Below are 15,064 nucleotides of genomic sequence, written 5' to 3'. Positions count from 1 at the left end.
CTGATATGCATGCTGAAAGTAGTAATATATTATTTGAATCTACTCAGAAAGCAGATCATAATATATATCTTCATTCTAGTGTCATCTACAGTATTTTTTGTGGATTGTAATGCTGTTACTGTGAACAAACAAATCCATGGGCTATCTTCTTTTAACCTGGCCCTACAGCATAGAATACATTGCAATATGAAATTTCGACAATTCCAGGTAAGCATCAAATAGGTTAATTAATGATGCTTCTTCTTTACTACAAGCTTGTTTCTCCTGTAGTGTCATTCTCAAGTTAGCTTATAGATGTTCTTTGAGTCTACTTATGTTTATAGAAGTTCTACATAAAGGTCAGTTTGGATACGTACTTGTATCTAGTTTGAATAGGTGCCCATACTCCATCATCAGTTAACTATCGACTGTCTGTCTGGTACTAGAGCATTATATATTGCTTGGTGTTGCAGTGATTAACTGATTATTCTATTGATCATTGAGTTTCTATGATGCAGGTAAAAGCTTGATTGTTTTTTGTTGCAATTTCTTGTGTGTCCTTTGAATATAATGCTAAAATTTCATCCTGTTTGACTGGTATAGAATTTTGCGCAGTAGTGACCTCAGTTCACAGGTCACTCTACACCTATCTGTTAATTGTGTCACAACCAACCACCTCTGGGAAGACCAAGCTTTCCAGCAATCATTTTGCCTCTTCCTGCTGTGTGCAAGCATCGGTATGTGCATCTACCTGACACCTGCCATGTAGCAATAACAAGTGAGGCTATAACAATAGATTTGATAACCGTTGGGTATCTTGTTGTGCTGACCAGTAAAATTTCCTTATCTTAAATTGAAATGTGCTCTTTATTAAGGACCTATAGGCATACTGTTCTGATTTTGGGTAACAAGAACTTCCATTGATTATGCTGTCTGTAGTAGTTGGTTTTCTGTAAATTTCAAATTCATTGTTATTTTAAGATGAAGAAAGTTTATGGATTTGTTTGACTTTGTTTCATTTGTAAATTTTATTTTTGGATGCGATTTTTTGAGTTCTTGATGAATTTCTGGATGTCTTCATCATTTTCTTCTACTAGTACCAAAGTGTCATCTACATATCTTCGGTAATATATAATTTTACCGAGTAGTGGCTTCCATTGTTTTGATGAAAATGTCTGCAATTGTGAAAGCAATAACCATTTCCTAATCACTATTCAGTTAGGTTGTGTTAAATTTTTTGGTTGAATTCAGAATTAATAAGAGAACATTAAACTAAAAAAATGACAGCTTACATACTGATGATATACTTGGGACAAATATTGAATAAAATAAACCAAATCTTAAACAGAACAACCATAGAACTAACTTTCTGAACAAACAAACAAAAAAAATGAAAGTTCAGTCTGGAAAAACCAAAAATTCCGATTTCATTCAACTCCAGAATAAGTAATGACTGCACAAAATTCTGTGTTGGTCAAACAGGACAAAATTTTAGGATTAGATTCAAAGAACCCTAAGAAATTGTGGCATCCATCAATCAAGATTTCACATACATCTCAAAAATCTAAACCACAAAACACAACATATTGAAAATGCATTACAAGTCCTGCACTGGGTGCCAGGGAACATGCCGTGAACATCTTGGAAGAAGTAGAAATCGTCATCCAAATGATATTCTTGAAGAACAAATTGAGCTCAAACATTTACAAAAATGTAGAAAATTTCATTGGCATTTTGTGAAACGAGAACAGAGAAAAAAACACAGTAAACAGAAAATAACCTTAGGTACAGCTAATAAAAAATTATAAAACCATTGAAGCACAACCAGCATCACTGACTAACAATACACTGAAAACATAACATAAAGTATCAACGACAATAAATTATCAGTCCAGCTGTCAAGTGTAATTCACAAAAATATTTGGTACAAACAGAACTTTCGTGGTTGTAATGATCTAGCAACAAATAGGCAGTCGGCTGTTTATTCACTAATGCAGTATGGGCATCTATTCCAACTACATGCAAGTATGTATAACTTTTATAAATGTAAGTAGACGCACCAAATGTAACATCTACAGGTTTACGTGAGAATGGCACCATGACCGAAAGAAGCTTGTAATAAAGCATCAGCATTACTAATGAAACGGTTTGCAGCTTACCTGGAATTATTCATAACAAAAAAAAAAAAAAATCCATTGAGATACCACTGTTCATTTTGCATCATTAGTCTCTTATTTATTGATCTCATTGACTGATATCAGATGATTATCCAGTAATATGTGAGAAAAAATTTTGCTACGGCTGTAAATTTTATGTTGAAAACTACTTCTAATTAAAGTTACGCTGCCTTCTGTACATCAATCAACTAGATTCATTTAAAGTCACTGCAGTTGATAACAGGGAAATATTTCACCATCATAATTGTCACTAATGTGTTACCATGTAGAGTGTAGTCTAACAGTAATAAGCTCTCTCTGCATTTTTCATTATTTATCTGCTATTGCTACAACTGCGCACAGATCATCATAGTCCACAAAGGCTTGAAAACTATCAAAATAATGCATTGTCATTAAAAGCATTATGGTCAGTAATGGTCCTATCATGCACTCTTGATGATGTTCACTTGGTTCTAGTTTATTTTAGAAGTTTGTTTTCACCTTTCAACATGGTTAATAGATCCAAAATTTCAACACTATATTTACACAAATTATTGTTAAAAAGTTGGATTTTATCATGAAATATTGAATCATGGGTACATTTAACATGACAGCAATGTGCAATTTATATCCTCAAATAAAAATTCAGTTGTGTCCATTTGTTATTTTCTGCTGCTATAGTTCTGTAAGTTGTCATTGTTTCAACTGGTTTGTTCTGGTCCTCCATCACTTTCTGTTATGTACTATTCTCTTCACACCTCTCCACATCTTCGACGATACTGTAAACTTAACATCTTACTGCTGAGCAATGCTACTTTGCATTGTAACGGCATGAGGCTAACAAACAGAAGGTTAACTGTTCTTTAGTGTGAGTCCTGATAGGTGCAGGCTGTATATGAAGCTACCACCGCTTCTGACAAGTGCTTCAATCTTATGAATGTTTTAAGTACTTCTAGAGCAACCTTCCAAGTAAAAATACTGTGAAAAGGAAATTTGCTACCCACAATATAGCGGAGATGCTGAAACTTGCAGATAGGCACAACAAAAAGACTGGTACATAGTTTTTGGCCAGTAAGGCCTTCATCAGAATTAGACAAAACACACACACACACACACACACACACACACACACACACACACACACACACACACACAAAACTCACTGATTGTTCCATGTAAAAACTTATTTATGGATTAAGAGGTTGAAATGCACCTACAGTTTTTTTCTGTTTGCCTCTCTTCTTCGTGCCAGAGTAACTATTCCTGACTGACTGATGTACAGCTAACACATATATTTTTCTAGTAACGATTTTTCCATACATGTAAATCTTTGTGCCATAATGTTCCTAACTACTTAATTTTTAAAATGCTTTTCAGGTTTTTTTTTTTTTTTTTTACAGTGCATTTACTTCTACCAAGCAGTGACGGAAGAACCCATTAACATTGTACAAGGCTGTGCTCTACACATGTGTTTCTGGAAATGTCTTTCTTGATTTCCGGCCAATATTTGATATAATCTAGCTGTTTAATTGGAAAGAAAGCTTCTTCAGCAACCCACATATCATATGATGTCTCCCTTACTTTGACTTCTTTATGTAATCATTCATTGTCGGCAGCAGAGCTGTTTCTTTTGTTGTTTTGTCCCAACATTTTTTATGTTTAGCATAGCACTGTTGTTCTTGCTGGTACTCATCACTTTGTCTTTGTTTTTGTCATTTTCAACCCAAAGTCTGCATCATTTAGCTTGTCCACTACTTCAGCAAAGTTTGTGTTATTCCAGTTCTGAAAGTTCCTTTCTTCTTTTCATGGCTTCATCAACATACATTCAATTTAAACAATAGTGTTTACAAGCTATGAGCTTGCACTCTTTGTCGCATTTGATTGTTTTCCTTGATTTTCCACTTTTTAAACTCAAGGTACGGTTTTGCAGATTACTTATGTATATTTTCTTGAGCCTCACACATCTTGGGGATTTGAAACATCTTATGTCATCTCTATGTCCATAAATACCGAAAAGACATTCTAACTTTTCTTCATCCTTTACTGCTTATTAATCACAAAACTAAAATTAATTTTCACGTCTTGTACTTTCTTAAATCCAAACTGATTGCTATTTTGGGTTTCCTTTTCATTTAGTTGTGTATGATATAAGTCAATAGTTAAAACAATTGAAAATTGTGATCTGCCAGGCAAAACACTCCTTGGCTGATACAGACATTGAGTAGAATATCCTTCCTCTCAGAACACGATGAGAGACAGTTGAAGCTTTGGCTGAAGGATGTTGCTCAGCTTTTCAAGGCAAGGGTCATACTGGGTGATCAGAGAAGTGCTATTTGGTGGCTGGTTCACTGGTGCCAGAGGAGGAGATGTGGAGATTTGTTTATGGAGGATTCAGGTAGGATATTGCCTGTCAGTAAAGGCTCTGGTAAGGATATCTGTATGTTTTGACACTACAAGTGCGGGATTCACGAGTGGCAAATCTGTAAGGCAGATAATTTCTGACGGTGAATGGGTGGCAGCTGTCACAGTTGAGGTGTAGGTACTGTTGGTGCACTTCATATGAACAGAAGTATTTATGGAGCCATTTGAGAGGTTGAGGGCGACATTTTGGAAGATGGCTTGTTGAGATAAGAAGGACGAGGTGAAGTGGAGTAGGGAGTGGGTGTTGAGGTCACAGACGAAAGAGGAAAGGCTGTCCTTGCATGAGCCTACATCAAGAAAATTTCATCAATGCGTTGGGATTTAGGTGTTGTGTGGATAGGAAGGATTCCACTAGATGACCCATAAATAAATCAGCGTAGAATGTTGCCATGCGAGTCCCTGGGTAGTACACTGGATTTGTTTACAGATTAGCCATTGAAACTGAAATAATTGTGGGTCAGGCTGTGGTTGTCTAGGACTGTTAGGCAAGAGGTGGTGGTTTTGGTATTAGGAGGATGTTGGTACCTTGTAGTAATGGGCATGAAGAACATTGGTGTAGAACAGTGGTTCTCAACCTTTCTCAGACAACTACCCCTGACTGTAGTCAGATATTACCCAGTACCCCTCCCCTCACCAACAACATCAACACTTAACTAATATTTGTAATGAATAAGAATTTCCTTTGAATACTTTTGTTTTTAAAACAATGGAAAGAAAATGTTTCATTTTTGTAGGTATTTTGTTGAACCACGAATTAATGAGTCAGTGAGACAATTAGTATTGTTTATTTCTAACATCCTATATATATATATACTGAAGAAAGTCTCAGTGCACTGTGAGTGATGCCTAAACTTTCTTCTGAGGAAAGAAAGCTAATTATGCACATTTAGGCAAGAGATCTGTTACAAAACTTGCTTCCTCTGCACAACTCCTCCCTACTGACATTTTCTTCCTCAAACCCTACAGTGTCACTTCAAATAACCAAGTTAAAGTGTGTGCGCTAGAATCGGGCCCACTTGTTGCAAATCACTTGATTGTTGGACTTCTTACTTGTGAACCGACAGAAATTGGAAATCTTCATGCTGCGAGTGCTTTGTGTCTGACCACTGCCACTAATAAAAATAACAGCAACAATAATAATACTTTGTAGGGCCTACAGCAGTGTAATAGCTACTGTGTAGTTAATTTTGTGTTGTTCTGTTGATTAATGAATTTATTGTTGTGACATTAATAATGAAGCAATTTCTAATGTACTGTGGGAACTTCCTAGAACCCAGAGAAGGCAGTTTCATGGGATGCATAAGTGATGAATATGTCCCAATTTTACTGTCACAGATGTATGGTAAAAAGTAGTGTGTATGTGTGTAGTGGGTGAAGTATGTGATGAAAATGATGTCTGTACATTTGTTTCATAAGCTATAACTTCAATTACATTTTGTCATGAATTCGTGGTGATATTTGGAAAGACATATAGTTATTGCTAATATATATTGCTGTCTTACAAAATAACCATAATAATAAAAACCTTTTAAAAATTATTTCGTTTCATGGCCGAAACACTTTTACCTGTTAGAAAATTACATTTTACTCCTAGGAGGGTAATTACCCTTCAGGTTGGGAACCACCGTTGTACAAGGATGCCACATCTGTAGTGACCAGTAAGGTGTCTTATGGTAACGGGACAGGAACTGCGGAGAGGCAGTGAAAGACATGAGCAATGTCTTTAATCTAGGATGGAAGTTATGGACAATAATCAGTCCTGCTAAGGCCATGGGAGTGTGCGTTTGGGGGTCTGTGTGATTGTATGTGTGAATGTGTATACTTTCACTAGAAAGAGAATAAGAGCTCAAAAGCTACTGTGAATACTGTTTTCTGTTAGTGTGTTAATGCTCCGCACAAATCTGCTTTAGGTGAGTAATTGACTTTCCCTTGTTTTACATATTGTTTCGTCCAAGAATCGTCATTACAATCATGCACATACATATTTGTATGAGAGGACTGATCCCACTGTGACTCATTGATGAAGGATACTAAATTTTTGCATTTTGTGAGGTGCACAAATCAAATTTACGTTTCTGAGTACAGCAGCTTCTTTCAGATTGTACTTCATGTAGGTGACTGCATCATCTGTAGAAAGTTTTAAGTTGCTACTAATATTGTCTGCTAAGTCATTAATAAACAGCTCAAACAGCGAATGTCCCCAACACACTTTCTGTAAGGTTTTCATTTAGTTTCGGGTGTGAGTCTGGTAGCTGATAAGACCAAATAATAAGTTAATGCCCACTGCTGAAACTTGATTCTTTAATTGTAATTACTGTAATACTACTAATCAGAATTTGACGAGTGAAATGTTGTTGAATTTGTCTCTTTTTAGAACTAGGATATTACCTGCAGGAATTACCATAGTTGGATTGGGGAAAAGAGAAGTTTGTGGCACATCTTGACTAGAAGAAGGGATCGGTTGGTAGGACATGTTTTGAGGCATCAAGGGATCACAAATTTAGCATTGGAGGGCAGCGTGGAGGGTAAAAATCGTAGAGGGAGACCAAGACATCAATACACTAAGCAGATTCAGAAGGATGTAGGTTGCAGTAGGTACTGGGAGATGAAGAAGCTTGCACAGGATAGAGTAGCATGGAGAGCTGCATCAAACCAGTCTCAGGACTGAAGACCACAACAACAACAACCATTTGAAAAAGTAAAATTGATAGCAAAACCTCTGCAATTAAAATAGCTGTGAAGAGAGACTACATATTGTTTATTGAGAAGGTTCACACAATTCATCTGGAAGATATCAGAATTGTATCTTAAACAGTTCCAGAAGTATTGAGGTGAACAGCTTAGGTGAATCACCCTGCACATGCATAACATGTTTTCATGTAATATCTTTGTCAGTGCTGCTGCTAATATTATTTGTCTGGACACTTGTGTCACATCTACCTTATTTATATTGCATAGTCTGGGTAAGGACAAATCAAGTTTTGACAGGAATCAAAAAGTAATGAGTCGATGGTCACAAAAACTACAAAAGTAGAAAGGAACCATGATTGAGAGAACACGCCACCACTAACCTTAATGTGTATGCAATTGAATTTGCTGTCTCTGCATCATTATTTATGTTCCATTCAAGACTGTTGGTTAATCTAATAATAAATTTTGCTTTATTCATGTTTTCAAGTACTTATTACAGCATGATGAAACCAACTAGGCCTCTTACGCAAAAACCTTTTTTCTCCCTGGCAACTCCTCCAATAGTCACAAGTCACATATTTATGATTCTTGTGTACATAGTTACTTCTACTCAATGGAGGCTTCAGTAAACTAATGAAACTGATGTCATTTCTCTTATGTAGGACACTGCTGACTACCTGTTGTGCAGCCGGACAGGTAATAAAGGGACTGGATGTTAAATTTCTCCCTTATGTGTCAGAATCAGGTTTCTGGAAAGAACCCCATTTATTTGTAAATAGCTCACTTGCAAAGCATTAAAAAATTGCTGTTTCATTCACTCTGGGTATGATTTATTTATTTCATATTGCACCAAAAAATTGATAGCGACGAAGATATTGACATTTGTTAAACTGGTCGTAACCTTCTGAAGATGACAAATTGATTTGCTGAAACCAGTAAAGCGAAATAAAAATATCATTGCAAATGATGACTGAATTTTATTTTGAAAAATTTATGCTAGTTAGATGAGTAATTTATAGCAGCTGTACAAGGCTATTCTATCATGAAAACTGTATAATGGCATGATCTCAGAATGGTAAAAAACTGTTCAAAACTTGCCTTTACATTTGTAAACAATGCACATATTTAAAATGTTATTGCAGTAGCGGTATCCATAAAATTGTCTTCAGCATATTTCTTAGTAAAATAATAATCAATATGAAGAGTAAATGTATTGATACTGACATTTACTGGCAGTTTTGTTTCAGGGGATTGTCATTGAGGCCTCTGTTTCAGAAGGAGATGATATGGACTTGAGCCAACTGAGGGTTAAGTACCTGAAAGATTTTGCTGTCAGGGCAGCAAAACAATCAGGTTATAACACATTTGACAGTAGTGAGGCATGTGATTGTATTGGCTTCGTACTGACTACCAAATCCAGTAAAGATCTACCAGACAGAATGAAAGCAGTTATTTGTGGAGCTGTTGTTAATGCCAAAAGTAGAACAAAAGAAACCGACATGTTGGCAAAAGAATACTTACGGTAAGTATTATAAATACCAATTAAAATTTGCATCTGTTTCAGGGGCACTGGGTTTTGTTGTTTATTTGACAGTTCTGGTTATCAAACTAGTTTTACAGCATCTATAGGAAAACACGATTCTGCCTCTAAACATAAAAAATTGTTATTTAATAAACAACTGCAAACCAGGGAAAGAGGTTTGGGTCATTTTTGCATAATCTTTCATTGACTGTGTGAATACTTGTGTGTAATGTGATATCAGGTATTTTTGAACACTTGAAAGTGCCACAAAAAACGCTTACTATGACATCAGTTATAAACTTAATTTGTGATTTTTATAAACCTTCAGTATCCTTATTCAAAAACAATTGTTTCCTAAGCTCATTGAATAATTACATGAAAAATAGATATATTTTGAGAATTTTCAGATGCTTGCGAACATATAATTTTGAGAATTTTCATAAGTTAAAAGTGTTGTGTACATATTGTAACTAACAAAATGTGTTACATTTAGTTTTCCTTTTTAACATGAGTATACTATCTGTATTTATTGTAGGTAAATATTTTCAAGTTTGTTAGCAACTATAACCCTACAAAAATTTCAGAAAATAGGTAATTTTTATTGCAAGTTTTTCCGTCGCCTTAGTAGTATCCTAATTCTTCAGTTATTACAGGGAATAATTTATACTTTCAGTTCAATAAATACAAAAATTAAAAGATAATCAACAGGCTCATTTTAAAGTTATTTGTTTACCATTTTGTATAACATTGCACCAACCACAGTGCAGGACCACTGTGAGTGCTGTTCTCAAACATGGTTTGGGTTAGTTGGCATTCGCAAGCAGCTAGATATCCTCTTGACTACTGTCAAATGATGGAAAGCTGCTGCAAATGAGTGGTGGAAGAGCTTTGGAGAGTCGCGTTACAGGAATACTTTGAGTACTATCCTCTCATGTAGATCGTCTCTCCTCCACAGGAAGCGTGGGATCTATCACTACTTCTCCAGTTGACTGCAAGTGATGTATCAGTGGTAAGGCTAGGTGCCAAGTACAGGGTAGACAGGGAGCAGAAAGAACTCATTTTATTGTAGCAGTCCATAAACAGCAAATATGAAGTGCTGTCTTCCATTGAATCTCAAACTGAGCCAATGATGTCACGTCACCTGTTGAGAAACCTGGTGTGTCCTGTGTCAAAAGAAGGCAAATGTAAAAGTGGAAGACTTTAAGTAATCATTGGCAGTTCAAATGTTTAGTAAATAATGATACCCCTTAGGGAAATGGAAACAAGGGATGGGACGGAAGACCAGGTACAATCAATGTGTGTGCCTGAGGGCCTCATTCATTTTTATGATGGGGCTATTCTGGCAGCAGTTGGGGGGAATATAGTATAACCTTTGCAGACTGTGGCACACATTGGGAGAAACCGTATCTATCATCTGGGCTCAGAGATCATACTTTGATCATTCCAGTGACTTGCAGAGAAGGTTGAGAAGACCAACCTTGCACATGGAGTTTCAACGAAACTCAGAATTTGCAACATTGTCCTCAGAACTGGTTGTGGCCCTCTGGTTCCGAGACAAGTGAAAGGATTGAACCAGATACTTAAAAAGTTCTGTGACATTCTAGGTTGCAACTTCCTCGATTTGCGATTTAGAGCTGAGAACTGTAGGGCTCCTCAAATGGGTCAGGTGTGAATTACACATTAGAGGCGGCTACCCCTTGTAGTTGACTGTGTGTGGAGCAGACAGAAGGGTTTTTCTAGGTTAGGCGAATCTCGATCCAATCTATGTAATGATAGCTGTAAGGGACATGAAAGTGTCAGTGTAAGATACAAAGAAATGTCCTCCTACATGCAAAAGTATTAAAATCCCAGTGGTTAACAGCCAAAACATTCACGATAAAGTGCTGGATGTTAAAGCACTCCTAAAAATCTGTGAAGCTCACATTATACTAGGTACAGAAAGTCGGTGAAAACATGAAATTGATCGTGAGATACTTGGGAAAACTTGAATGTGTATTGAAAAGATATGCAAACAGTGAAGGGAGGTGGTGTATTTGTTGCAGAAAACAAGAAACTCTAATCCACTGAGGTAAAAATTGAAAGTGCACGCAAAGTTCTCTGGGCAAGACTCAGTAATTGTTCAGAAGCCCACTCACAATAGAAATGTATTGGATCTAATAGCAACAAATATAAGTGACCTGTGTAAGAATGTCCACATCAAGACTTGGATCAGTCACTATGAGACAGTTTTAGCAGGAATGAGTACCAAAGCACAAAGGGCAACTAAAACAAGTAGAAAGATTTATTTACATGTTCAACAAATTAGAAAGGAAAACAGTAGTTTCGTTTCTCATTGAGGAACTTGAAACATTAGTTCACAACTGGAGCACGTAGTGGAGCTATGGCTCAAATTCAAAAGAATATTGACTACACACTGGATAGAACGTACCTGGTAGAACAGTTAATTATTGGAGAAACTATCCATGGTATACAGTCATTGTAAAGAAGCTTCTAAAGCAACAGAGACTACTGCACAATAGCCGTAAAATAAAACATAGAGTTAGAGACAGGGTGATGCTGAATGAAACACATTTGACTGTCAAGAGTGCAATGCGTGAAGCCTTCAACAACTGCTGTAGAAGAATATTATTGAGGTATCTCTCACAAAACTTAAATAAATTCTGGTCATATGTAAAGGCTGTTTAGTGGTACAGAAGTGTCCAGATACTCATGAACAAGGATATAGATGGTAGCTAAGTAAAAAGGAAAACATTGAACTCGGTTTTCAAATGTTCCTTTACAACTGAAAATCCAGGGATATTGTCCCAATGTAATTCTCACCATTGCAAAGATGAGTGATACAGTTAGTGTCACTGATGTTGAGAAGAAGATGAAAATGCTAAAATTGAACAAAGCTTCAGGGCATGATGAGTTAGCCCCTCTTTTAACCATAATCTACCATAGATCCCTCGAACAAAATTCTGTGCCTATTGTTGAAAGGAAACACAGGTCGCATCTGTCTGCAAGAAGGGTAGCAGAAGTGATCAATGGAATTACTGTCTAATATCTTTAACATCTGGTTGTTGTAGGATCTTAAAACACATTCTTTGATCAAATAGAATTTGGTACCTTTAACAGAAAGATCTCCTCAATGCCATCTAGTATGGATTCCTAAAACATTGATAATGTGAAAACAAAATCACACGTTTCTTACACGATACCCTGAAAGCCGTGGATCAAGGCAGGCAGGTAGAAACATTATTTCTCCTTTTCCAAAAAGCCTTCTACTCAGTACGATATCAGCATTTATTATCAAAAGTGCTATTGTATAGGGCATAGAGCAATATTTGTGACTGGACTGAGGAATTTTTTGTAGGAAGGAAGGCATAATGTTTCTTGGGTGGAGAGTCATTGACAGGTGCAGAAGCACCCCAGGGAAGTGTGTTGGGACTGTCACTGTTCATGTTGTATATTAATGATAATGCAGACAATATTAATAGTAACCTCAGACTTTTTGCAGATAATGCTATTATCTGTAATGAATTGCTGCCTGAAAAAAAGCTGCACAATTATTCAGTCAGATCTTGACAAGATTTCAAAGAGGTACTTTGGTACTGAGTGCAGCGGGTTTTGAATCCGCGCCAGACGGCATGGAACTCGATGACCACTAGAAGTCTCTGCAGCAATCGCACTGTAAGCCATGGATGCGCGTGCTCCTGGCCCAAGTCTAATGTGAGGGTGCCACTGTGGAGCCCATGGTCCCAGTGGCCAATAGCAACATACCCCGTTGTGTATTTAGGCAGCTGCCTCTCAACTCAGCGAGTTGAGTGACTTGATATCTCGCTCACAGACATTGTGTTTATGTTGCGTGTGCTTACTTCCCATTTACGAGTAGATGTTGTTTTGATTTTGTGAGGTTCTCTCTTGTGTCCCCCTTACTTAATACTTTGTTGTTGGCCTTGGTGTCTTGCTCGGTTGTCTGTCGTCATGCTTCTCCTTCCATTTCCGTTCGTCCGTCTTGTTTGTTCACGGGCGGCTCCCGTTTGGTCGCGCTGCATTTTCATTTGCGGCAACCCTGCGACTGTTCCTGTCGCAGCTACAACAGGTACAAAGTTGGGTAACTTGATTTAAGTGTTTATAAATGTACGATTATGCATCTCACAAACAAAAAAAAACATAGAATGCTACAGCTACAGTATCAGTGAGTCAGAGTTAGCATAGTTCAGTTGTAGGTAAAGTAGGTGGCATACATTGGTTTATTGGTAGAATACTAGGGAAATACAATCAGTCTATAAATGGGATTGTTTAAAAATCACACATGTGGCCCATCCTATAATATTGCTCAAATGTGTGAGACCCATATCAAATAGGACTAACAGGGGATATTGAATGACATAGAGATGGGCAGTAAGAATTTTCACAGTCTTGTTTGACCTATGGGAGAGTCACAGAGATGTTGAAGAAACTAAATTGGCAGACCCTTGAAGATAGATGTAAGCTATTCCAAGGAAGCACACTTACAAAGTTTTAAGAACCACCTTTAAAAGGTGACTCTAAGCAAATACTCATATTGGAAGTACCCTCTGCTACACCCTTTAAAGGGGTTTGCAGAATATGGATATAAATTCAGATTGTTCATTACTACTTCAGCCACACAACAAAGCAAGAAAGTTACTTGCAGTTATTTTTTGCCATTTGTTAATCATCCCAAAACCTTGTGCAGGATGGGCATTGGGCACAATAAGTAATAAGGTCATAACAGTGGATGAAGAGCCCAGATTCATATTCCATTGTACACCTAACAGTTAAATGCAGTAATTTTTTCATAATAATTTTTTAATAATTTCTTCATAATGTGGGGACACAGTCATAATATATTTCTTTAAAGTCAGTACCACCATTAGACTGTTTTTTATTTGCAGTGTTACATTTACTCGATCATGATTTCGGCTTTGAAGTGCCATTATCAAGTGTTATACAGTGCCTAAGATGGCGTACTCTCATATTTAAAATACGACACTTGACACTTAGCCAACTGTCATTCAGTCAAGATGGTATACTCAGTGATAAAACAAAGCAGTAGGCTTTACCAGAAATATTGACCCTTACACAATGTGTCTAATAGTGTATTTCAAATATGATAGTATGCCATCTTAGGCACTGTTGAGTGGTACTTAAGTAAATAAATTAGTGAAATCAAAATGAAGTAGAAATTAGAATATATATGAAAAACTTGGTTTAGTTTAGAGAGTTACATACTGGCAAACAGTGGGCAGAACAGCAGAGCAGAATAGACAATGACCGTGAAGTCAGCAAGTTCCACATAATTACATTTGGTGTCAGAGAAAAAACCCTTGGCTCAATATGAGGTGTGAATGACAGTCACTAAAGGTCCACAGTTAGTATTGTTTAATGTGTGAAAGGATGGAGGTTTGCATAGCAGTCATAATATTTTCTTTATTTAGAAGTGTATTCTCTCTCATAATTTTAAGAGTTTGTCGGAAATATTTAAACATCTTTTTCATTCAGTGTAATAGGATAGTGTAGCTAACATATTGTAAAATGATGACACGAAATCGTACAAAGTCAGAGTCAGCACCACAAGTGGTTTCTACTGAGGAAGCTATTCAGAGCTTAGTTAATCAAATAGCACAGCTTAAAAATGATAATAATGCATTATTTAAACAGTTTTGTGAGGTTAGGCAAACCGGTTCAATCCCTCCCACCCTAGATTCCTCAGCAGCACCCTTGGTAACTCCTTTTTCAGGTAAACCTGGCGAAGGCATAACAGCCTTTTTTGATGATTTAGTAGCAGCTGCAAAGTTAGGATCATGGTCAGACGATCAGCTCTTACAAATGACAAAGTTAAGATTGCTAGGAGAGGCTAAAGCACACGTATTATACCATGAAGAATTACGGAATGCTCCAACATTTAAGGAATTGAAGAAAGGATTACTTAAATGTTTCCAAAAACAGAACAGCTGTAGATTTTATAGGGAAAAATTAAACACTATCATTCAGAGGCAGAATGAGTCATTAGAAAGCTTTGCAGACAGGATTAGAAAAAGTTAATATTAACACCTATAAGTTGGCAACTAGTGATGAAGCAAATAAAGTTATTTTAGAAGAGGCAGAAGATAGAGCTCTGGATTCATTTTTACGTGGGTAACCTCCTGAAACGTCCCATGGTGTCAGGGCAGAGTTTCCAAAAAATTTAGCGGAAGCTGTATCTGTGGCGACGGCTTTTGAAGAAATAGACATTGCCATCAGATACAAGGAGAAGCGAAATGTATTTTCAGCAGGAGTATGATGTTTT

At 36.8% G+C, this 15,064-nt stretch overlaps 1 protein-coding gene across 3 annotated transcripts in view; it reads left to right on the top strand.

The window, feature by feature from the left end:
* LOC124796364 (DALR anticodon-binding domain-containing protein 3) overlaps nucleotides 1-15,064 on the top strand; it is a 94,980-nt gene that overhangs the window by 41,530 nt on the left and 38,386 nt on the right. For all 3 annotated transcript variants that reach the window (XM_047260523.1, XM_047260524.1, XM_047260522.1), the window contains one exon: nucleotides 8,495-8,769. In XM_047260523.1, coding sequence (XP_047116479.1) covers nucleotides 8,495-8,769 — 275 coding nt within the window. The remainder of the gene's footprint in view (nucleotides 1-8,494; nucleotides 8,770-15,064) is intronic.

Source organism: Schistocerca piceifrons, chromosome 4 (assembly GCF_021461385.2).
Source record: "Schistocerca piceifrons isolate TAMUIC-IGC-003096 chromosome 4, iqSchPice1.1, whole genome shotgun sequence".
Lineage (NCBI taxonomy): Eukaryota > Metazoa > Arthropoda > Insecta > Orthoptera > Acrididae > Schistocerca > Schistocerca piceifrons.
The sequence above is the reverse complement of the archived record's forward strand: the minus strand, read 5'-3'. Positions and strand labels throughout refer to the sequence as shown.